At 30.7% G+C, this 25,735-nt stretch overlaps 2 protein-coding genes across 2 annotated transcripts; one reads left to right on the forward strand and one right to left on the reverse strand.

The window, feature by feature from the left end:
• Positions 1 to 329: 329 nt before the first annotated feature.
• LOC136088328 (zinc finger MYM-type protein 1-like) lies at positions 330 to 1,052 on the reverse strand. The gene has a single exon (XM_065812025.1). The coding sequence runs from the start codon at positions 1,050 to 1,052 to the stop codon at positions 330 to 332; it is 723 nt and encodes a 240-aa protein (XP_065668097.1).
• A 21,462-nt stretch (positions 1,053 to 22,514) lies between these two features.
• LOC136088329 (uncharacterized) lies at positions 22,515 to 24,173 on the forward strand. Its single transcript, XM_065812026.1, has one exon. It carries the CDS (start codon positions 22,515 to 22,517, stop codon positions 24,171 to 24,173), a length of 1,659 nt encoding a protein of 552 aa, XP_065668098.1.
• Positions 24,174 to 25,735: the final 1,562 nt, after the last annotated feature.

A 25,735-nucleotide genomic window follows, 5' to 3' on the forward strand; every position in this document is an offset into this window, starting at 1 on the left:
TGTCAATTTGAGATAAATTTGCAGCTTTTTTCTTGAGCTCATCCACTGAACTTTTAGAGAGTGAATGCCCACTAAGGTAGCCAAAATCAGAGGACACAGCAGACATCAGCCTCAAACCGCCACTCTATTTGTGTACTAATGCTGTCAAACACAAGGTTGCACTGAGATCCGAATTCTGTTTCTGCTTTGAGAAGGTGAGAGTCATCTTCAGTTTCATAAAGTGCTATTCGCTTCACTTTGCGCTTCCTCTTAATTGGAAAGCCACCATCAATTCCGCTCTGGTTAGCTTTTTCTGTGGCATCTTTGATAATATTGTCCATCCCAACATCTCAAAAATTCTGAATGAAAGCCTTCAACCATTTCATTTTTTTTACGGCAATGTCAATTGAAATGGTTTTTGACTGAAGCAGTTTGTTTTCCCGGTCAATTAGAGAAAGAATTTGACACCAGAAATCCAACAAACACAAAAAACTGAAATCGATATGAATGAGAAGTTCTTTTGCACTGCTAACTGTGACAGCATTTGTCATGGGATTGTGGATAATGGATTCCAAAACTTGAAGAACATCTTTGATTTGTCTGTGCAATGGTGTAATTGTTTCTTTTTTGGTAGACCATCTTGTGTCACTATTTCCCTTTAATGAGATCGTCAACGTTTTCATCAGTTTTTCCCATCTTGACGTGAAGCTTGAAAAAAATTTAAAGATGGCTTGAACCTTTCCAAAAAACGTAATCATGATTGGGGAAACCTCAGCAGCATGAACACCAACAAGATTTAAAGTGTGAGCTGTGCATGGAACAAATCTTGCTGACTCATTAAGAGAATGGATGTGAGCTTTGACGCCATTGTATTTTCCAGACATATTGGCTCCATTGTCATAGCTTTGGCCCCGGCAATCGGAAATGCTTAGACCATCCTTCTCCAATTTTTCACTTATTTCTGTTGCAAGACCTATTCCGGTTTTTTGGTGAGATTCAATAAATTCCACAAAGCTTTCCTTAATTGTGCAGGTTTCATCACTGATGCGGAAATACCTGATGATCTGAGTCATCTGCTCTTTGTGGGAGGTATCTGGAGTGCAGTCAAACAGAACAGAGTAGTATTTAGCTTCTTTGATGTATGACAAAATTTCTTTCCTGACTTTCTGCCCAAGTAACTCAATCAGCTCATTTTGAATTCAAGGAGAAAAGTAGGATGTTGTGGTTTTTTTTGCTTTAACGGACGCAATGTGTTCAGCCACTAAAGGATAATAATGGCTAATCAACTCAATTAAGCTCAGAAAAATGCCACTGTTTTGTTGACCAATGTCTTCTGTTGTTCCCCGAAGGGCAAGATTGTTCTTGGCACAGAAAAAAATTGCATCAACAATCACTTTTAAGATATCTCTCTGCTTTTTCATCTCTCCACTAATAACTCTCTACAGATCAGAATTCAGGGTCTTTTCTTCCTTGAGGTTTTTTTCAAGAGTTTTCCGATCAGAATAGCATCTTTGGTGTTCATTGTTGTTTTCATCCTCAGGAATTCTTGTGTTTAGTTTTTTCCAGTCACAAAACCCTTTAGAAATTTCTAAGAAATTGTTGGTTTTTGTTGTTAAAAATAACAAACAGCAAAAACAAAATAAAGAATCTTTTTTATTGCTGTACTGCAGCCAAGTGCGAACAGATTTTTTACCATTGGGATGAATTTTTTCATACCATTTTGAGCTGAAGTGTCGCATTCTGTTGTCAAAATCACACAGCGTGTTTGGGAAAAATTCTCTTCTGTCTTGCTCTGACCTATGCTCAATCAAAAAGCATCTTGTTTTGTCCGTTATTTTAGGCCATGTTGCTGGATCCCTATGTTGAAAATTTTCTTCCGCGGCCACTGGAATTTCTGAGATTTCTGAATGAAGTTCATCCTCGTCCATTTCAGCTGGGCCTGAAAGCTAGGCATTTTCATCTTTCCTGGTTGGTTCTGAATCAGTTGTGCAAAATTCTTCTTGACTTTGGCTGATGAAAATCTCTTCTTCAATTAATTCCAAATGATGATCTGAACTTAATTAAAGTCAATTATAGGATCTGTTGAATTGTCATTAATTTCAATACAAATATCCTCTGAAATAATTTGTTTCTCCACTGAGTTTGTTACCAACCGCTTTTTGAAACAGTTTTGTAGTTTCTCGTCACTTTCTTGGCGCTGTTTTCTTTTCTTCTTAAATTCAGCACCAAATAACTTTTGGGTTCGACTCATAATAGAATTATAACGCTCAAAAGTTATCAAAGGTATATTAGTGTTATAGGGCGCTTTTTTGTTCAGTATATGAGCTTTAATATTTAAGAGTTTGTGTCAAGAGGCGGAATTTTAATTAATTTTCTGTTCAACAGCAGCGACGCCGTGAAAATTAGTTTCATAAACTGATTTTTGTTTTTTTAATTTATTAAAGTTTGCGCCCTCCCAATTTTGGCGCCTCAGGCCGCGGCCCGGCCGGCCCCGCCCTTGGTACGGCTCTGTATATATATATATATATATATATATATATATATATATATATATATATATATATATATATATATATATATATATATATATATATATATATATATATATATATATATATATATATATACATATATATATACATATATATATATATATATATATATATATATATATATATATATATATATATATACATATATATATATATATATATATATATATATATATATATATACTATATATATATATATATATATATATATATATATATATATATATATATATATATATATATATATATATATATATATATATATATATATATATATATATATATATATATATATATATATATATATAGGTTTATATATATTATTTATATATATATAAATTATGTCAGTGTATACAACAAATAGAGTGCTCAATGTTCTTAAATGTTTGGAGGCAAAATGTTTTTGAGGCCGACGCCAATAGAGAGGCGGAAGCCAATGGTGGCCGCCTCCAGAAGAAATTTTGGAGGCAAAACCATTTGGAGGCCGCCTCCGATGGCTTCTGCCTCCTAACTGGCTGCGGCCGTCAAACTGGAGGCAGAAATATTTGCCTCCCGCCGGCGGATGTAATGGAAAATAATTTCTCGTTTGCTTTAAAGAAGTTAAATATTAACTAGAAACAAATGTTAAATACTTGACATTTCATTTCTTTGACAAGTTTCATTTTATATGATTGTTTGTAAAAGTTTTGAGTATTTAAAAAAATTCTTTTTTTTTTTTAAACTAAAATTTTTTTTTTAAACTAATATTTTTTTCAAACTCATAAATCAACTAAAATAAATTAGTATTATAATTATACAAAACAAAAGTTAAAAGTTAGAAATTTTACTTCTATGCAATTCGCGAATAAATCTTTTTGACAAAAAAAAAAAAAAAATTATAATAAGTAATTAAATTGACTTATTTTGGTAAAGTTTTTTAGAACAAGTCAACATGCTAAAATTTTTATCTATTTTATCATTTACCATAACGTTAAATAATTATTTTTAATAATTGGATATTATAAAAGTTATTAAAAAAATATCTGCGAATGTTTATTAAAAATTTGCGACGCTGTATTAGTCAATGTATGCATGTGTATGTATTTTAAGAAACTTTGAAAAAAAAAAAAAAAGAAATTTTTAATAAACATTAATTATAGGAAAAACATTAACGATAAGACGCAAAAAATAATTTAAAAAAAAAAAAAAAAAAGATGAGTCAAAAAACGCGTACCATAACGTATTAATAATTATTATTCATAATGATATTTATAATACAAGTAATAACTATTATTATTAATGTTATTAATAAATAAAATATGCATAATAGTTATAATATTTAAACAAAGTATTTTAAGATGATTTTAAGAAGTCTCTTGGAACAAGAACGCAAAAATAAATTTATTTAGGCCCCTACGTCATTACCTCAATCAGTGGGCACAGCACATATATAAAATGTGACATAAAATTATCTTGAGTGAATTGAATTAACTATTATCTACCTAAGGTAGATTTAAGTTAATTCAATTTACTCAAGAAAATCTTCTCGCGGAAATATTTTCTCTTCGAGGCATTGGTAAGCTCATTTCGGAACCAAACTTGCTTGATTAAATTTTTTTGGTTTGATGTCAGTAGGCCATTCAAAAAATTAGAGTTTGAGTAATCAATATCAGTTCTTGAAAATTCGGCTTGGAAACGTTTAAAAATGGGTTCATCTGGACTCTTGCTATCTCCTCGTAATGCGGTAAATGCATGTTTGATGTTTAGCTCATTATGATGATGGCGACATGCTAGCTATAGGAGAGGTCTCTTTAACTCAATTTCAAATCAAATCTGCTGCTCCTTTTTTATTACCTGTGTTGCTTGCAGTTGTATTAAAGCATATACCAACAATGTTTTCCAAAACGTTCCAATCTTGCGCAAGTTTCACAGCCGCATCACATTGAATTTTACCTGTCAAATCTTTAACCAAGGTATACCAATAAGAAAAGTTTCGGCCTGCAAATAAAAGTTAAGATAGTTTCGTTGAAAACAAAAATAAAAAATATACATAGGATTTATATAAATAAACAAGTACTTGTTCAGAGAACGCTAATAAGAACTGCGACACTTCATTATGCTTAAATGAACAAATCCCAGTGCAAACTGGTCTTTTTAGGTTTGCTTAGCTCCCAGTCAGCTTTGATAGACAGAACAATATTCTCCCGGGCATATTGTCTTTGACGATGCACATTTGATATTGACATGGGCATATCATTAAGTTTACCTCCGCTTTTGCAGATGATAGTGGATTGAAATAAAAGCTGTTGGCGAACTGATAAACAACATTGGTCTGCCACAGATACCGATACTTCTGAGAGCTTCTCTGCTTATACTTCGAGTGAATTTGTTAAAAGCATCGTTCTTTTCTTTGTTGGTAAAAGAGTAAACTCTGTACCTTTTTGATTTTCTTCGTTAGCACTTTCAACTAACTCAATGACATCAAAGGCACTAGAATTTTGATCTTCGGTTGACCTTCTCCGAAAATCGATGCTTAATCTATCTTCTTGACGTTCTCAAAATTTTGAAACACCTTGATCGATGCTACCTGTCATGCAATTTGTCTCTTTCTGCTACTCTTTTGATCTTCATAAAATGCCCAATCTTCTTTCCATTTTGGTCTACGAGATATTAATAACTGTTCATATGCATTTACTGCTGCAATGACGCAAAGTTGCTCAAGTTTATTACAAAATCTGACAATTTTTTCTTTTCCAGCATTAAAATTTCGACTTGCTTGATCAATTTTTTTTTATTTTCATTTTTTCCCCTAACAATTTGGTAAGCAATAAAAGACAAGAGTTATCTGATCGAATTGGCACTCCAGCTTTTTCCCAAACTTCCTTAAGCTCACCAAAAACAAGTTTAAAAATATCTCTTGCAGAAGTATCGCTTTTTGAATATAAATGTAAATGAGAGTATCTACCTAACACATGTTTTTTTGTTGGTTTTTGTTCGACTGAAACTTGATAATTTATTGGTTTCAGGTTAACCAGTTAACCAATCTTGATTACTTTTTCTAACGTCCATCATTATAGTAAAATATTCGCTAATCCAATAAACTAGTTTTAAAATTATTTTTAAATTATATATTTTTAAATTACATACTAAAAATATATTTTCAATTAAGCTATCGATATAACAACCAACTTTTTTAAAATAAATTTATGAAATTTATATACATACGTAATAAATAAATACGTAAGATGTTTATTTGATGATGTTTATTTTGCAAACTATTTAATGACGCAACGACTTTTAGTGGTTAATTATGCTCATTACTTAAATTTTGCATTTTATTTTACGTATTTGGTTTTTTAAAGCATTCAAGCATTGAAAATACCTTGAATTTCAAGGTATTTTTTAGCACAAAAAAATATGTTAAAAAAATACGGCCGCCTCTAATATTAACCAAATTTTTGAAAATTTGGCCAAATGTTCATCCGATAACCTTTATTACATACACCAAGTAACATAACATGAATTTAATTATTTTCTAAGTAATTTAAATTTAATGTTGAAAAAAGGGTAAAAAACGCTACTTTTTCAAAACGGCAACCTCTAGAAGATATTTTAAAATTTTGAAAAACTTACATTTTATATAAGATAATATTTTATCCTTTTTTTTTTTTGAAATACGCAATAAGCATTTTAAGGCGTTTCAAAAAACGGCTGCATTATTTATATTTTCTGTTTGGCGAACAACTTTATATTAATTTTATATTCGATTTTTAAATCACTCAGTTTTCTAGATTATTTGTAATAATTTTGTGAACAACATTGTCAAAGACCATGCTGTGATCAATAAATATTCATAATTTTTATTTTGTGAATTAATATATATAAATATAATAAATACTCATAATTTATATTTTGTGTCTCTAACAAGTTGGAGACACAAAAAATATCTCTAGATTTCAAGACCTGGTCTCACTTATAATGTTTTAACTTTTTTCTTTTAATAAATTTTTAGGAAAAATTATTTTTTAAAAGAAAGATTAAAAATATATTTTCAAGCGAGTTTATCAAAATAAGACATCAATTTAATTACTGCTGATATGATCGGGCTTATTTTGGATAGTTATAACGCGTTAGATAATTATTTTTCCGTTAACTCATCATTTTCTATTATAATATTATTAGCTGTTAGGTACAATTTAAACTCAGCTTTATTGACATTTATTTTGATTCTAAATTTGGACCTGAGTTTAAATATGTATAATAAGTTGTTTTAATTGACATGGATTATTAGTTGTTGGGTTTTTTTTTTTTTTACCTAACGCTTCCTTAATTAAAAAACCGTTTATATATTTTGTTAATGGGTTAGTAAAATTTTATTTTTTGTTGTTGTTGATATACAATTGTATTTGATGATTTTATTATTTCTAATGCTATGCGAGGGTTTTAAGGAGTTTTTTGTTTAGCCATTCTTATAATCTTTGCAAAAGTTTTACCATAGCGTTTTTAAAACATCTAAACATTTTTTATTTGCAAGATATATTCTCAGTTTGTGGAAGATTTTTATAATAATCATGGGATGATTATTAGTTATTTCCTATGTAGCTTTTACTTTTTTGGAAACTTGTGTAAATGTATCTTTCTGATATTATAAAGACCGGAAAGTGATCTGAAATATTTCTTAATAACCATACTAAATATTCCTATTTCCTATTTTTTTTTTTTTTTTTTTTTTTTTGCTTTTTTTTATTTCCTCTATGTTGAAAAAATTGTTAGTTATAATTAGATCTATTGAAATTACACTAATTTGTGTTAATTAAGTTAGTTTATAGTTTTTTATAGTTGGATTAAAACTAAATTTTTATATAAAATTAAGTTTTTATTTACGTCACAATCTTTCACGTTAAAATTAAGTTTCCAACAAAGTATTTACTACATTAATGTATTGAACTTATCTTTCATATTTCAAAGGATACAATACAAAACAAGAACGTTGATAAACTTACCTCCAGTTTGTGAAAATAATTTGTTTTTTATTTTCACAATTTACAGATTGTAATAATAATCAAAATAATATTTTTTTTTAATTTTATTATTTACAGATTGCAATTTTAAACAAGTTGTGTTATTTTAAAATTTAAAAATTTTTAAATCTTAAACAAGTTGTGTTTGTCTCTAGGAAAAATATGAGAGAGAGAGAGAGAGAGAGAGAGAGAGAGAGAGAGAGAGAAGAGAGAGAAAAAAGAACAAAAAGGAGAAGTAAAGAATGTTGGCAAAAAGGAATGCAAGAAAGATTTTCAATTAATTAGTGATTTTTTATTCAAATAATTTAGGTTTGTGGCTATAAGGTATTTCCGAAAGCTTGTGAGATTATTTCCGAAAGTTTCAACAAGTTTCTTTTTTATTAACATAAAATCTAATGTCATTAGAGAGAGAGAAATAGAGAGAGAGAATGCCATTAATGCAAAAGTCTCAAATGCCACTTATGCATGGAATAACATCTTTTTAATTTATTAATAATATTTATTTGTTGGTTTATTTTTTTATTAATTATTGACAAACAAAAAAACAAAAAAAAACAGCGACATCAACATTAGGCAATGTTACTTTTATAGAATTGGGTCCCATTTTTTATGGCTCCAAGCGTGTTTCTGCAGGGAATGGTTCTTTTTGAAAAATTACGTTTAGAAATTTAATTGTTTTTTACTCCTTATTTTTAATATTACAAAAACAACTTTTTCTTTTCTATCTTTTAAGCATATACTGTATTTTTTTGGTATTCCACTGAATAAAGTAGTTTCATTCAGTAACTTCTTATTTTTGCATTTTAAGTAATAATTTGAAGCACGTCGCCAAGTATTTACTAAAAACTTTATTAGTCTAAAACCATTTTTCTTTAAACTGAACTTTAAAGTTTAAGTTATTTTTAGATGAGCCAATAAGTTATTGTAAACAGTAATAATTTTGTTGCAAGTATAATTGATCAATAAAAAAAAGTATAATGGAGAAATAAAATGACGGCTTTTAAACGTTTTTCAGTCGCCCAAGATAAACAATTATTTTAATTAGAAAATTGGTGACGCAAAAGTATTTTTTTGCGTTTTTGAAAATCATTCTGAAAGGTTTTACTTTAGTTAAAAAACTTTTAACTATTGCATGAATAATGTGAATGGTTTCCTTGTGGTATCAAATGAATATACAAATCTGGTCAGAGTTCGCTGTAACACAAATTGGTTGTAAGCCTTTGCTGAAGTTTTAAAACTTTATTTTTATTCACTAACTTTATTTAAACTATATTGCTTCAGATTATTTTTTAATTATTTGAAAATAATTCAGGGGTCGTCCATAAATTACGTCATGCAATTTTCGACGGTTTTCAACCTCCCCCTTCTCTTTGTCACAAAATTGTAACACTGTATGAGTAAAATTGTATGAGTAGTCACAAAACCACTACCCCTTCCCCCGTAGAGCGTGACGTAATTTACTGACAATCCCTAAGGCGCTTTAAGACTTAAATCATTTTTTTGATTACATGCCTGATTGCGTTTTAAAATTTAGATTAGCATCATTAAAGGCGTTTAAATAAAAGGGCGTTCAACTTATTATTATAAATCAAGGGTGTTACTATTTGGTAAAATATATCCTCCATCCTTTATTTTGTTTAAAAATATAGTTTTATTATATAAACTTTGGTTTAAGAATGTATTTTAAAGTCAACTTTAAAGCAAGGATCTACCAATAAAAAAGTTTATTGCTCTAAAGATTTTTTCCAGTTTTTCATGTTCTGATAAAATCAAAACTGAGGTTAGTATTATGTTAGTCTATGACGCTAGTATGATGTTAGCCAATGACGTAAGCCTAACAAAAAATGTCTTAATTAATGCTTTATTAAACGTATATGGTCTTCAAAAATATTCGAATCTCTTACACCGCTTCCAACGAGAGTATGTATGATCAGAGGCGATTTTACAGAGAGAGGTATGACAGCAGCATTTATTATTTTTTCGCATGGTGTTAGATTTGCTTTTTTAAGAATAATAAGTGTAGTGATGGATAAATGGTGACTCATGTTTAAATATGAATTAGTGTGCTGCAATGTGATCGATATAAGATGAATTACTCAGTGTTTTGTGTTTATAGGATAGGTAGGACCAGTACCATTTATTATGTAAAAAGAAACACCTCATTTAATTCAAAAAAATCAGATAAATGCTTTGATGTTGAGTTGTTTCTTCTTTGTTTGTTTTGGGCTTCCGTATCATATATAATTTCAAGAAATGACTGGAAATCACCAGTAATGAAACATTCTACTTTATCTTCATTCGTGTTAATGATAAAGGATAATAAGATATAATTGAGAAAGATAGTTTTTTAAAATTTTTCCTATGCAACAAAAGCGGCTTAAAAAGTGTTGATTAATTGCGATTGGTAAAGGATTTTAAAGATTAGTCTGTTTTCAATTAAATGCATAAACTCTATAGATTAGTAGTTTAATGCACTGTCATCGGTACTGTATATCGAGTACTGCAATTCAAATTCGCTTCTTAACGAAACATATTTTTTTTATCTGGCCATGTATATTTGTAGCAAAAAAAATGAATATAGCAAAAAAGACTCGTAGTTGTTAAAATAAACAATGAGGTTTTTTTTAGCTATCTTCTTTTTCCATTTTCTTTTTTTTTTTCTTTTTGTCTCTACAGCAGCAGCACCTTCTTGAGTAGCAAAACTGTTTTGAAGGGGAGGAGAGCACGTGTTGCATGTGTTTTTTGCCAACTAGAAACACACAAAAAAAAAAAAAAGGTCCTCAATATTTGACATATGCCAACTATACTTCAAAACTTGCCAATTTAAATTCATAAATAACAGCTTTGGCGGGTAAGACTACACCCCCTACACCCCGTTGAGGACGGCCGTGATATTTAGTAACAACGAAATTTTTTTAATTGTTTTAAAATATTCAAATTTAAATTTTTTTTTTTTTAAGTTTAAAATTAAAAACTTTAAATTTAAATTAAAAATTAAAAATTAAATTTTTTTTTTTTTTTTTAGTTTTTATTTAATATATTTCCATAATATAGTTTACATAGTTTTCATTTTTATCTTTAAAACTTGTTAGTGGTGAAAATGTTTACTTGCAGAACTAGTGTGTGTCTTTACATAGAAATTTGTTTTTCAAGTTTTTATATCCGGTTATAATTTTGTTTAAACTCTCAGTTATTTTTAGTTGTTGAACATTCAAATCTTCAGTTTTTTAAGAATAGTCTTTTCTCCTTTCATCGCAATGTTCGTTTTTCAGTTTTAATAAAATAACACTTCATTTTTTTTCTTCCTTCTTCTTCCTCTTTTAAATCGTCTCCAGTTCTTGACAATCAATAAAGACGTAGATACTAAGAAATTGCTGTTTTGACCAATGTGTTCCGGTCTGATTTTTTTTTTTAATTTTTTTTTAACTTATTTTTGTTTGTATGTAAACACACACACTTACACTCATACATATATATACACACATACATACATACATACATACATACATACATACATACATACATTTTGTATCTATAAATTTTCCTCTTTTATTTTTAATATAAAGTTTTACATTTACAAATATTGGAATTTTTATACTTTTAATAAATTATAATAGAGAATATAATCACCACATCGAGAAGATTAAAAATAAAATAACAAAAAGAAAGTTTAAATAAAAACTTGGTATCTGATAGAAGATCTAATGATCTTGTCGTCAGAACCATAAAACGTTATAATAAAATGTAACTTAAGCTATTAATAAATATAAACAAATAAAAATGACAAAATACAAAAACAAAAGAGCGTGTTTATATAAATTTCTTATTTTTAAAAGTATTTCAAAATACTGTCATTAAAAAGGATAAATTCTTTTAATTTTTTTTTAAAGACTGGGAAGGTAATTGATAAATCAAAATTAGGTGAAATGATTTTGTTCCAGAGATTAGGTGCACGATAAGCTATACAGAACTGATTGAATTTCATTCGACAAAAGGGTTCATAGAATGAGTTATCATTTCGAAGTGTATACTTATTTTTTGTTTTTAAGGTAATAAAACCTTTAAAAATGTGTAATGATTGATTTTACATTGAAACATAAAACATAATATTTTATATACATTCACTTCATAAATATTAAGTACTTTTATATTTTTAAATGAAAACCTTGAATGCGTAAGTCGATTTTCAAAACAAACTAAGCGTATTGCGTGTTTCTGACGATGATAAAGAGTACGCAACTTAGTTTTGCTTGTACTTCCCCAAGCAATATTTACATAGTTAATATAACAATGTATAAATGCGTAATAGAGTTGGATTAAAATGGTTTTGTTTAAATAATTTCTTGACTTTTAGAGGACTCCTATATTTTTAGAAACTTTAGTACAAATGTAGTTAATATGCAGTTTCCATGTAACATTCTCATCAAGATAAATGCCAAGAAAACTAGCAAAAGATTCCTTTTTTATTTCAAGTTCATCAATAAGAATTTTTGGCATGGTTGCTGGTAAAAAAATGTTTTTTAGATATAGGGTGAATCAGAATGTATTTTATTTTATCAAGGTTTAAGGTTAGTTTGTTACATTTAAACCACTCAGATACGCATTTAAGCTCTTTATTCATATCAGAAAACAGCTCATTAATATTACTGTTTGATAAGAACAAATTTGTATCATCAACAAATTCATTTTTGTATCATCAAAAATACTCCGAAGATTAGCTGCTTTACTTAAAATCATTCATATAAATTAAAAACATAAGAGGACCTAGAATAGAGCCTTGTGGAACACCACAGGTCATTTCAATATAGTCACTTTGAAGGCCATCATTAGAGGTAACAAATTGTTTTTTATTTGGTAAGTAACTATGAAACTATTTTAGCATATTGTTATTAATTCCATTGTATTCGAGCATTTTAAGCAATATTTTATGGTCAACGGTATCGAAAACCTTCGAAAGATCAATAAAGACTCCTAGGGTATATTGTTTTTTTTGGAAAGATTCTGAGATTTCCCTAACAAATTGAATAATTGCGTGCTCAGTTGAAATATTTTTTTGTCAGCCAAACTGTTTGGTATATAGTATATTATTTTAGTCAAAATATTTAAATAATCTATTATATATTATTCTTTCTAATAATTTTTAAAAAGTTGAAAGAACCGAAATTGGGCGTTCGTAGTTAATATTTGTTTTATCGCCTTGTTTGTAAATTGGTATAACTTTCGCAATTTTCAATTGATCCGGGAAAACTCCTTGTTTTATAGATGCATTAAATACTTTATAAATAATATCTTTCAGACTTTCATAACAATCTACAACTATGTTACCACTTACTTCATCAGCACCAATAGCTTTATTTCTTTTTAGAGATTTAAAGGCTCTATTAAGCTCGTCGTGGGATAATTCAGAAGAATACTCATTGTTATAATGAGATTTATTTATAGGACACAAGTAGTCTTCAAACGAACTCTTATTCATAGGAATTTTTTTGGAGAGACTGGTTCTAATTTCAGTAAAAAGTTTATTCAACATGTTTGCAATTTTGCTCGGTTCACATATATTTACATCTTCAAATTTTATAGTTTGTGGTAAAAAAACTTATGTGATTTTTTTGTTTTCCTGTTATTTCTTTTATTATTTGCCAGATGCGCGTTGAGTTGTTTTTAAACTTGATCAGAGATTAGAATAATATTTTTTTTTTTAGATTTTTACGAATTTTTTCAAATAAATTTTTATAATTTTTATATATCTTTTTATTTGCAGAAGATTTAGTATTTTTATATTTTATTTACAACTTTTGCTTTATTTTCGAAGATTTTTTTAAGCCTTTTGTAATCCAAGGACTGTTTAAGGTTTTATGACTTATTAATTTTTCACATACTGGAAAGTTCGCGTCATATACTAAGTAGAATGTTTCGAGGAATTTATTATAAATAGTACTTGCATCTTCATTAAAGTTGATATGCCCCAATGAAGTAATGATAGTTGATGTTTAAAATCTTTTATTTTTTTGTCGTTGTAAATACGTTTTTTTACAGTTCTATTTTGTTTAATTTTATTAGATAATGTTGTGTTAAGAGTTAGGAAAATAGGGAAGTGGTCCGATAAATCAGTTTTTATGATGGAGTTATTAAAAATTAACCTTTTTGGATGGAGTTATTAAAAATGTCTGTAGTAAAAATATTGTCAATGAGGGTAGCAGAATTCTTAGTTACTCTAATTGGATGATTGATTAGGGGAACTGCGCCTGCTAAAAAAATTTCTTCTTACCCAGTGGGCACAGGACCTAAATAAGACGTCTTTTGAACGTTCAAAAGACGTCCAAAACGTTCAAAAGACGTTTAAAAGACGTCCTTTTTACGTCCTGTGCCCACTGGGTAGAAACTTCTCACTTTTTTGTCGTCGTCATAAATGAAACAGTTCATATTTAAATCCCCAATTATAAAGTTTTTTTTTCTTTCGTTGTTATCAGCGTGAACTATATTAAGTAGCAAATATGAGCTAAAATTTTCGCACGCGCCGTCAGGTGGCCTATAGCAGCTGCTTATAAGTATGTTTTGTCCTTTGTTAATAATTAATTCATTTGTTGCGATTTCTTTATCTTTGTCAGAAACGCTTAAGTCGCTCCTAACTTTATATACAATGTTTTCTTTAACGTAAATCAGAACTCCTCCACCGCGTTTATTTGTTTGTCTTTCTAATGAGACTAATTCAAAATTCTCAAGATGATAATTAGATTTATTTTTAAGTTCGAAAGAAGAGCAACAAGTTTCCGTAACACATATAATATTTAAAATGTTTTCAGTTTCTTCTAGAACATGCCGAAACTTTTTTTATTATTTTTGCTTAAACTCCTTATATTAATGTGGAGGATTCTGATTCTTTCACTGTTTATATCATTTACATTTTTCAAAGAAATTCTTTAATGGTGCTGGGATAATGATATAAACTTTCCGTGTACATATCACATATCACTAAAAAAGTTTACATCTGGGTCTGCGTTTTCATCTGATAAAATGTATTTTTCGTAAAGATTATTGGTTAGCGATTGAAAGTCATTCCTTTTTGTAATTATTTTTTCATGTGCACAGTAGGGTTATGACATTTTTTGAATCTGTTGTGGACATATTTCTATAACCTGAGAAATGTTGAGTAGTTGATAAAAAAACTGGTGTAATGGTAGTCTAGTTGCAAAAATATCCCCCCCCCCCCTTGATAATATCATGATTTTTCATAGATTACTTGAGGACACATAAAGCTTATTTCCAACCCATTTATGAACAGGCACAAAAATGAATAAAACTAATTGTAAATTATATTTAGTATTTATAAACTACATATGATTGAAGTGGATCAATAAAAGTAATTATTTTCAGCAAGTTAGTTTTAACGCTTCACAGGTCATTCTTTCCAATAAATCTCACATTTGCATATTCCCATTTTTTTTAATTTTGAAGGAGATCTTCAAAGTTCAAAAAAATAGGAATATGCAAGTGTGAAATTTATTCACATTTGCATATTCCCATTTTTAATTAATTTAACACCTCTTTCAGCAATGATGTTTGTTCTTTGAATATGAACTACACTATCTTCTTTGCTCCAGTGTTTCAGAAAGCACTTTAAAGCAACTGTACACTTAATTTCAGTCAATTCATCAAGCATATATTCATATGATTTATCATCAAATAATTGTTTGCTGAACCAAAGTTTTTTCCATTGATTTGCAATAAAAGTTGCTGCACTTTCAAGTTCACACCTCCATGTTGGTATAAGAAAATAGGCAAAAAGAACATATGATGCTCTAGAGTTCCATCTAGCACTGTGCAATGGAGGAAGCTTGTGCCACTTGATTTTTGGCTTCATATGTATAATTTTTTTGAAGATTTTAATAATTTTTGATTAAGTTCTTCACAAGTTTATAATCAAAACCAGGACTTGTTGATTTACAATTTACAAAATGATTCAAAACGTGTTTTAAAAGGAGATCCAGTACATTATGCTGACATTCTAAATATTGTGGTTTAGTAAAGTCTCTGGTTTCTATTTCACTTTGTATTTTTACAACTATACCATTTAATCTTCCTGTGTTTACTGCTGTTGTGTCCATGCATCAAAATCATTTAGCAATTTTTTAAAAGCTTCAAAAATATCATTGGATTTTCCATTTTTACATTTAACAACTCATAAGTTAATTTTCCTTTTCTCATTTTGAAGTACCACAACTTGGTATTCAATCTTGTTTATTTTCTTTTCATCAAAATGTAGGCAGAATTATTCTTCTTGTACCATTTTAGTGACAATTTTCTTCATGTTTTCCCCTTGCCTTATAGTTGATCTCCATATTCCTGTCTGACTTGGAGTTTCTATTTCAATACCTTTTTCAAATAACTTTTTACAGATTTTGGCTGATTTATTTGTACTTAAAGATTCAGTTATCACAAAATTAGATGCTAACTTTGTTATATTATATACTCCCTTTGTTGATTTTTTTAATTCCACTGGTTCATAATTGTCTTGTGAATCTAAATCTGAACCTCTTTCTTCTGATGCAATTGAACTGCTAACTGGATAATTATTTGCTTTGCTTGTAGAAGTTGCATCTTTTGTATTACAAACTCTGACTTTTGAAGGATGTAATGACACTTGTGTGTTAGTACTGAGACCAACTTCTCCTGAACTTAATAATTGTATGTTATAAAATTTTTTATCTTCCAGACTAAGCCATATGCCTTTAGTATTGGTGATATCAAAAAGATCTCCAAAAACAGAGCATTCTTCCTTTTTGCCAGGCTTTTTAAGATACTTGTCATGTTTTTCTATAACCTTTTCAATTTTTCTTCCAACTGATTTTTTAGAAATACTTGGAAAGTTGAGTTTGTTCCATAATTTACTTATTTCGACAACAATTAACTTTAGTCTTTTTTTTCTGCTTTTTTCAATTGATGCCATTTAGTTGTAACTTCCAATAATAAAAGTTTTTTTTAGCATTCTATTAAATGAATCCAACGGTTTTTTCAATAAAGGGTAGACCAATTCTTGATGTTATACGTTTTCAAACGAAACTAAATTTTTTGTACATACTCTTGAATATTTGTCAACAAGAGTTTTGCTATATTTATTTGCTATTATTGGTGCAATAATGGTGCAATATAGGGTATCTTGGCCAATATCGGACAAGATATACAGTATTGCGCCAATAATGCGCCAAAAATTTATAAACCCACAAGTAAAAATGTATATGAAATTTTAAAATTGTAGTCTTTGTTAACTGAGTAATGAATCTTTGTGCTAAATCTCATATTTCTCAACGATGATTTTTGTCGTATGAGTCTGTTTATATATATGTATATACATGCATAAAGATATTTATAGGCATTTACTGTATTCGCTCTAAAATGGCTTGCTTTAAACTTCATGCTTTTATTATATAATTATGAAAAAAATATATATATATGTTGGCGTTATATTGCAGTTTATGTATAGCCAATATTGTAAATCAATATTGGCTATAAATATATCAAAATGTGGATTATATATTGATGCAATATTGTTAACAATAATTAGCCAATATTGAGATCAATATTGTACCAACATTGCGCCGATGTTGCTTGCTACTAGGGATGGATAAACACATTTAAAAATTTCAAATAAAGTTTGATTTACACAAATATTGTCGCATATTAAAGAAACCGGTATCCCTCCAGCGCTCTTTATTCCCTCTAAAACAAATTAATTTGTTTCAAACAGAAATTTAAAATCAAGCTAGTAAAATTCTAAAATTATATTGCGATCCTTCATAAAGTGACGCTAATATAAAACTTAAAACAGTAGTTGCTAAATAGTCTGGTTTATTTACTACTTTTCCAAATATTGAGCCAGCATGGTAAGTAAGAGATGATTTGGTGCAGACTTCGTCTATCAATAGCAATCACTTTTTTTGCATTTCATTTTTATGTTTTGAAAAAACTGAGATTAAAAACTCTGTATCATCCATTGTAGAACATTTTTGAAGTTTAAAAGTATTCAAATGCTCGTACAATAGTTTCTGTGGTGTATTCTATTCTGTAATAGAACTCATATCATGAATGTGTAGCAAAAGATTTACTATTTTATTGGATTTTGTTAAGTTATTTAAAAAATTAATAGCTTCTTGCAATTTTGATTATGAAAATCCTGTTTTCACATAGAGATTCAATTTTATGTTTAATCCCGCAAAAGTATCCTTCAAAAGTAAGGTCATTTTTGATTTTAAGCATAAATTTCACAATTAAGAGTTTTCTTCAAAGTCTGTTGACTGAATAATCAGTAACTGTTCACCAGCTAAATACCAAGTTACATTAACTAAACCAAAATCAATTTCTTTATTTTGTAACTTCTGTTATAATGAGATAAAGGGTGTAATTTTATCAGCAGCTAAAAATATATCAAGTTAGTTGGGCGTAATGTTGCGGGCAGATGAAGATGTTTTAATAGTTGTTCTTAACAACAGTGGAAGAGTAGGTATTAAACTAGGTTTGACACATGTAAAAACTGATGGAGGATCGCGAGCCCTTTTATGGCCGAATTTGGTTACTGTTGGATATCTAGATGGAAAGTGTCTTTTGCAAACAACTGTATCTAGACCGTCAGGTATATAGTCTCATAGTATAGTATTCACCTACGAGTATATTCTTCTTTTTACAAGGAAGCCGGAAAACGTTTTCTTTATTTTCCTTATTGTAATTACCATTACAGTTTGTCACACGACATTTTTTGGGTATTTTTTGTATCTATAAACTAAATAATAGTTGCAATTTAGTTCAAAATTAGTAAAGATGTTGCTTGCAATTATTAAGCAAAATAATGTCAGAATACTATTAGCCCCCTGCCCCAGGCCCTTATGTACGCGTTTACGAGGCCTGTCAGTGCAGACTGTCTACGAGATAACCACTCGGTCACGCTGGCATGTTGACTGATGAAAATTTTAAAACTATGTAATAAAAAAAAAACTTTATTAAAACGGAAATAAATTTTATAAATCAAAATTAAGATGTTGCCGCAATGCAATTTTCAAGTAAAAGTTAAGCTGTAAAACTTGATATTTGTTTTAGTATGTTTTAACATTACGTAACTTAAAGTTTAAGTAAGTCAGATATTTGGATACACCTTCGCTCATGTTTTCTCATAAAATAAAGAAAAAGTGCTGCGACTCTTTCTCGCCGCTACCTCGGTTGCAATAGCTGCCATAGGTTTCGTGTCAAACACGCTCGAATGAGCATTGAGATCTTGTTTATTATATTATAATAAGTTAAGATAAGACGATATGATTAAATATAAAACAATGAAAACCCTATAAAACGTGTTTGAAAATGTTTGAATACAAAAGTATTCAATTATCAAATAAAGTATTTAGAATAAAACTTTATTTGATAATTTTTTATTAATGATTATGGAAACACTTTATATGTTTCCAGGTGAAATAAAAAAATATGATTAGAGGAAGTTAAACTTTGTGATAATCTGTCTTTTCTTTATCCTAATATAAAAAGTGTTAAAGCAAGTTTTGAAAATTTATCAAAGATAATCGAAATGCCAATATCAAATCATTGATTTGATATCGGTATTTTGGTATTTAAGCTGGGCATTGCTGGCAAATGTTTGAAAGCGCTAACCCTTCCTTTCGCATCTTTGGCAACTAGAAACTGCTACCGCTCTTCCGCTACTTTAGCAAACTTTAAAATTAGTAGCACTAGTTCGTTTCTAGTCCGTTGCCAAAATAGTTTTTGTTTATATATAACAAAAAAATAAAGAAATTTATCTTCTTTGACTGGTATTTTGACCCATCGTAGCAGGAGTTCAAACTGTCGATCCCTGGTGTTGCCAACCTCAGGGCTGTTTTGATACCATTTGCCAATACAATCCTTCTATTTTAGGCATTTCATATCCCATGAGTCTTTGCAGCTTACATTAAAAACAATTGCATGGGGTTCAAATTTAAACTTGGCACTTTATCGGTATTCTTACTAGCCAGCAAGGTCATCGTCTGTGCTGTACAACGAAGGTGCTTTGATAGAATGATACTATCATTGTAACTTTCAATAAATTCCTCCAAAAAGAAAGGCGTCGAGTTGATCAGCTCAGGACCCACTTTCTCTCTCTGCTCTTCCTACTCTACTTTACTAAACTGGTTTACGGTACAAACATAGTTTAAACCATTTTTACAATAAGGTAGAAACATAGTTTAAACCATTGTTTGTAGATGTTGCATCAATCTGAGGATTAAAAAACCTTATTAATTAAAAAATGTAAAATACTAAAATTCAATCACATACAACACTTTTAAATCTGCAAAATATATTCTAGAAGTAGAAACAGTTATCTGTTGTACATCTATATATAGTTGTAAATCTAAAAGTTGCTGTTCAACTTTTTTTAAAGTTTACTTCAATAAGATGATTAAAAGTTTTGATTAAAGCATATGTTTGCATAATAAATAATAATCAAGCTAGTTGAAGACATTTTATGTAAAGCATTAATGCCACTTTTTTAAAGTTTTAAAATCAAATTTCACACATCTGATTATTAATTTGATTTCACGGGAAAGTTTTTATACTTTGAAAAGTTTATTTTTCTTTCACTTTATTTTCAGTAAATGAAAAAGTCTGTAATTTAAATAGTTTCATACTCTAAGTTTAAATATTAGCGAAGTAGTGCTTTGAATTTTTTTGGTAGCGACCATAGTCCGCTACCAAATTTTCTCAGTGAAAGAGCTTTCGCAATTGCGAAACTCCGCTACATGCAACTAAGTCGCCCTACCTCTCAACTCTGCAAATCACTAACATCTATTTATTTTAACAAATACCTCAAATGAATTTAAAATAAATAATAAAGAAAAAATGTCAAGGCGGCAATTTTCATAGACAGTCAGGTTTAGTTTCAAAATGAGTTTCGCAATATCAAATCGTATAAATAAAAATCCTAAAGTGATATAAATTTAACGAGAACACGCTTATAGATATTTTTTATATTTGCACGAAAGATTTGCTTTGTTACTTCCCCGAAGTAACAAAACAAATAAAATCAATCACATAAACTCGATTTGTTTAAGTAAAAGTGTAATTCCGGAAAGTTCTAGAACATTTAATGACGTTAGAGATTTAATAGCTTTAATAGTTTTTACCAATAATAATTGTAAATATGTTTTTGCGGTGATTTATGACGGTGTTTTGAAGGATATTTTAGGAAAAGCATAGAGTATATATATTGAGAAAAAAATTTGTAAATAGCAGAGTTTTAGTTAGGAGAAAAGATTATCGTTTATTGATTTAGTTTATCTGTTTATTGATTTGTTGATTACGAGAAAAAACTACAAGCTAACCGGGCATGGAACCAAGTATGAGATTATTTGATATGTTTGAAACGTATGATGGCACTTCGGATGCTGCTGTTTGGATTCAACGAACGAAAGTGATTGCTGAAATTCAGAACTTAAAGCTTAAACTACTTTTTCCGATTCATCTCAGAGAGGCTGCTTATGCAGTGTACGATGCTTTAACCGCGGAAGATAAAAAAGATGTTGTGGAAGTCGAGCGTGTGTTATTAGCGGCGTTTTCTGTAGATGCCTATACTGCATATGAACTGTTTACAAAACGAAAATTATGTGACGGAGAAAAAGCCGACGTGTTTTTGGCTGATTTAAGACGATTAGCTTATCTTGCTAAATTATTTACAGTCTGTGCGTTTGGCGTTTGTTGTGGGTTTGCCAGAAGTTTTATCATCAAGATTTCGAGCCGTAATGGATCCGATTGATATAATGTTACCCAGAGTGAGAGCTGCTTTGAACTGTGCAAATGTGATTGACAGTGACGCTGTTGGCGCTGTATCTAGACGCCATGCTACAAAAACCGCGTTAGTGTGTTACAACTGCAAAGGTTTGAATCTCATTGCAAAGAATTGTTTGCTTGCGAAGAACTTGTCACCGAAGACTGTTAGATGTTTTAAATGTGGTGAGGAAGGACACATTGCATCAAAATGCTGGAAGCTGCAGGGAAACGATTGCAGGAGCGAGGAATCTGCGCTACCTCGCTCCTGAACAACGGTGGAATGAGCTCATTATCAGTTATTAGTTTAAAAGTTAACGGTATGGTTGCGACAGCTTTAGTGGACACAGGATGTTCGAAGACGATTTTGAATAAAAAATTCCTGCCCAAAAGTCAATGTAGGTACTCAAACTCTCAAAAGGTAGTAACGTTTGAAGGAGAAGTTCATCAGTGCACTAGGTCAGCGGTCGTGATTCTTGAGGTTGATGGCATTAAAGCACGCGATGAAGTTATTTTAGTGGACTTCCAACCGTTTGGAGTTGATATGATGCTCGGAATGAGTTCCATTAAATTACTTGGAGTATCCATTTCTCCTTTGGGAAAAGCGAAGTTCGGATTGAGATACTGTGGAGCATCGGCTTTGAATAAGGACAAAGTTAAGAAAATCGAAATAAAAAAGAAAGATCACGAAGCAGTTTTTAATGGTGTTGAATGGAGAGTCAAATGGAAATGGAGAGATGGAGAAAGCCCCGACCGATTGCGTAATAAAGTGGCACAGTACGGAATTCCACAACACGCTAGAGCAGACTATGAAAACGAACTACAGGATTGGATTGATCGGAAGTGGCTGTTAGAGTATGACAAAAATGAATTGGGGCCGCCCAAAGGGCAGATTCCTTTAATGGCTGTCATTCAGAGAAACAAAGACCACAAAATCCGACCTGTTCTGGACTGGAGAGAATCTAACGATTACATTGAGACATACACGAGAGATGCAGATGTGTGTGTCGAAAAGCTTAGAGAATGGAGAAGAATGGGTTACAAACCAGCAATTATTGATTTACGCAAGGCTTATCTTTAACTTAAAACTTATAAATCTCTTTGGCCCTTCCAAACAGTGGTGTTTCGAAATAAAAGGTATTGTTTGACAAGACTTGGTTTCGGATTGAACGTTGCGCCAATGATCATGAAATCCGTTGTGAGTGCCGTCATTGATCAAGACGAATTAGAGAAGAGTGGAACACCCGCTTATGTTGACGACATTTTTGTAGACGAAAGTGTGGTGAGTCTTGATTATGTCAAGAGGCATTTTTCAAAATATGGTTTAGAAAGTAAAGAAGGTGAGCAGATTGGTAATGATGGAGTTCGTGTATTAGGATTGTGTGTGCGCAAGGTGGGTAACAAACTGATGTGGTCCAGAGGGAATCGAGTTGATGCTATCTCGCAAAAGTTAACCAGGAGAGTTGTGTTTTCAATCTGTGGACAGTTGGTAGGACATTTACCCGTGTGTGGTTGGCTGCGAGTGATTTGTAGTCTCTTGAAGAGGAAAGCTGTCAGTCTGACGAAGGGTTGGGACGATGAAATTTGTGATGAGAACGTTAAGTGGGTGCTTAAAGAAGTATTTGCTGAGGTGGAAAGTTGCAAGCCTGCTTGTGGTGATTGGGCTGTGTGTGGTGATGAGGGAAAAGTGTGGGTTGATGCCAGTTCTTTAGCGATGGGTGCTCTTATTCAAGTTGGGGAAACTACTGTGGAGGATGCAACATGGCTGCGAAAAGAAACGTCAGATATTCATATAAACATGGCAGAATTAGACGCTGTGATACGTGGAATGAATATGGCTCTAATGTGGAAGCTGAAGAAAGTGACTGTTTTTACCGATTCCATGACAGTATTCCACTGGGTTTCTGACGCCATTACAGGAAAATCAAGGTTGAGATCAAAAGCGACGGGTGAAATGCTGATTCGAAGAAGACTGAGCGTGTTGCAACAGCTAATTGAAGAATACAATGTTAGTGTTGAGGTAAAATTCATTCCTTCTAAAGATAATTTGGCTAACGCATTAACAAGAGTTCGCAGCAGATGGCTCAACAAACTGACTGTGCCAGAGTGTCGGAATAGTTGTATAGGAATCGTAGCTACGAAGGCTGAATATATTTCCGATATACACCAAAGAACTGGACATTTCGGAGTGAATCGAACGTTAAACTTTGTTAGTAAAGCAATTCCGACTGCAACTGAAAACGATGTTCGAAATGTGATAAAAAGTTGCGAACCATGTCAGTCAATAGATCCAGCGCCAATACGGTGGGAAAAAGGGAAATTGGATGTTGAAGAAAACTGGGAGAGATTGGCCATGGACATCACGCATTATGGCACTGACGAGTTTTTGAGTCTAATTGATTGCGGACCTTCAAAATACGCGTTGTGGCGACAATTATCAAGCTCATACGGAAGCCTTGCCATAGTCCGAATACTCCGTCTTATTTTTTGTGAACGTGGAGCACCGTCTGAAATATTGACTGACAATGAGCCGAAATTTAAAACTAAAGAGATAAGGAGTTTCCTTGATAGTTGGGGAGTACAAGTTAGATTTAGAGCCGCTTATTATCCTGAAGGAAATGGAATTGTAGAAAGAAACCACCGTACAATCAAGAGAATAGCAGAACGATCGAAAATGTCGATACCGGAAGCACTATATTGGTACAATGTTTCAGCCGACAAAAATGGTGCAAGTCCGATGGACAAAATATACAGTTATACCATTGGTGTGAAAGGATTGGGAAAAGAGAATCTTCCTGCGCAAAATGTCACGAACAAGAGGTTTCGAATCAGCGATAAAGTCTAGCTGAAACCACCAAATGCGAGGTGCTATACAAAGTGGCAACCAGCTACGATAACTCGGAATGCGTTGAAACAAATCGTAGAAGTGAACGGCATTCCGCGTCATGTGAAACACGTTAGACCTCGAAATGATACTCAGTCCTGCATTATCCCTGATGTGGAAATAGAGATGAATACTGAAACTGGTCTAGAGAACGCTAAAAATCAAGGAGAGCAAGTTAAAGATGTATTAGAGACGAACGAGGAAAATGTCGAAGCTGAAGATAGACCCCAAGAAATCGACATGCTTTTGCGACGGAGTGTTCGGGAACGGCGCATGCCTCCGAAATACTTTGATTGCTATTTGGATGATCCGTAAGGATCAAGGAGGAGTGTAATTCCGGAAAGTTCTAGAACATTTAATGACGTTAGAGATTTAATAGCTTTAATAGTTTTTACCAATAATAATTGTAAATATGTTTTTGCGGTGATTTATGACGGTGTTTTGAAGGATATTTTAGGAAAAGCATAGAGTATATATATTGAGAAAAAATTTGTAAATAGCAGAGTTTTAGTTAGGAGAAAAGATTATCGTTTATTGATTTAGTTTATCTGTTTATTGATTTGTTGATTACGAGAAAAAACTACAAAAAGTCTTAAAAACACAGCAATAAACTAAAATCCAAACACAACAACAATAAAAATGTCGCTAGAATCAGCTATCATAATAAACACCTTGAAAAAGAACAAACGGCTTTTATAAACCCATATTGATAAACCAATAATTAACAAAGTATTATCTCCTAAAACTACTTATAAACAACGACAAATCAATCAATAATGAAAACAATTTTGTAAATTAGTTTAACATATCGCCGGTATATAAGGGAAATGCGCTAAGTCCATTTTTACCAGTATAAACAAACGTCATCAGCAATAATGACCGCGTATATACTGATACATTAATTAGATAATCTAGTTAATAGTATGAATTGTACAAGTTAGCATCTAGTGCAATTATATGTCCGCTTTCTATGTTACCTTTCTAACTCGACTTCCTCTGACTTTCGCTCGAACTTTTTTCGCTATTCCTAAATACACTTACTCTTGGTCAGCAAAGCGGGTGATGATGTTCTTTAGCGAGCTGAACTTGTCTTTGCTGGTCCAGCTGTGTGGCCTCTATATGGCAATTAGCCGGAGGAGGATAAACCACAATACCCATTTTTAGCAGTTTTGAGTTATTTATACCACTATTTAGTATTTTGAATTCTCTATCGTTTGATATACCACACAAATTTAATAAATCAATTATTAATGAGTTATTAAGATTTTTTAATTTAACTATTACACAAAAGCTTATTAATTTAACTATTACGCAAAAACTTATTTGTTCATTATCTCAAAATGATGTTTTTGGACTTAGTGCATTTCCCTTGTATACAGACAAAATTCAATATTAACACAGGATCTAATCATCTCTCTTAAATATTTTGATAAATATTTTGGTTATAATAAAAACGATTAAATAACTAAGTAAGAATTTAAAAGGTCTTTTATAAGCGTAAAAAAAACAAGACACCGGGATTC

Source organism: Hydra vulgaris, chromosome 12 (genome assembly GCF_038396675.1).
Source record: "Hydra vulgaris chromosome 12, alternate assembly HydraT2T_AEP".
Classification (NCBI taxonomy): domain Eukaryota; kingdom Metazoa; phylum Cnidaria; class Hydrozoa; order Anthoathecata; family Hydridae; genus Hydra; species Hydra vulgaris.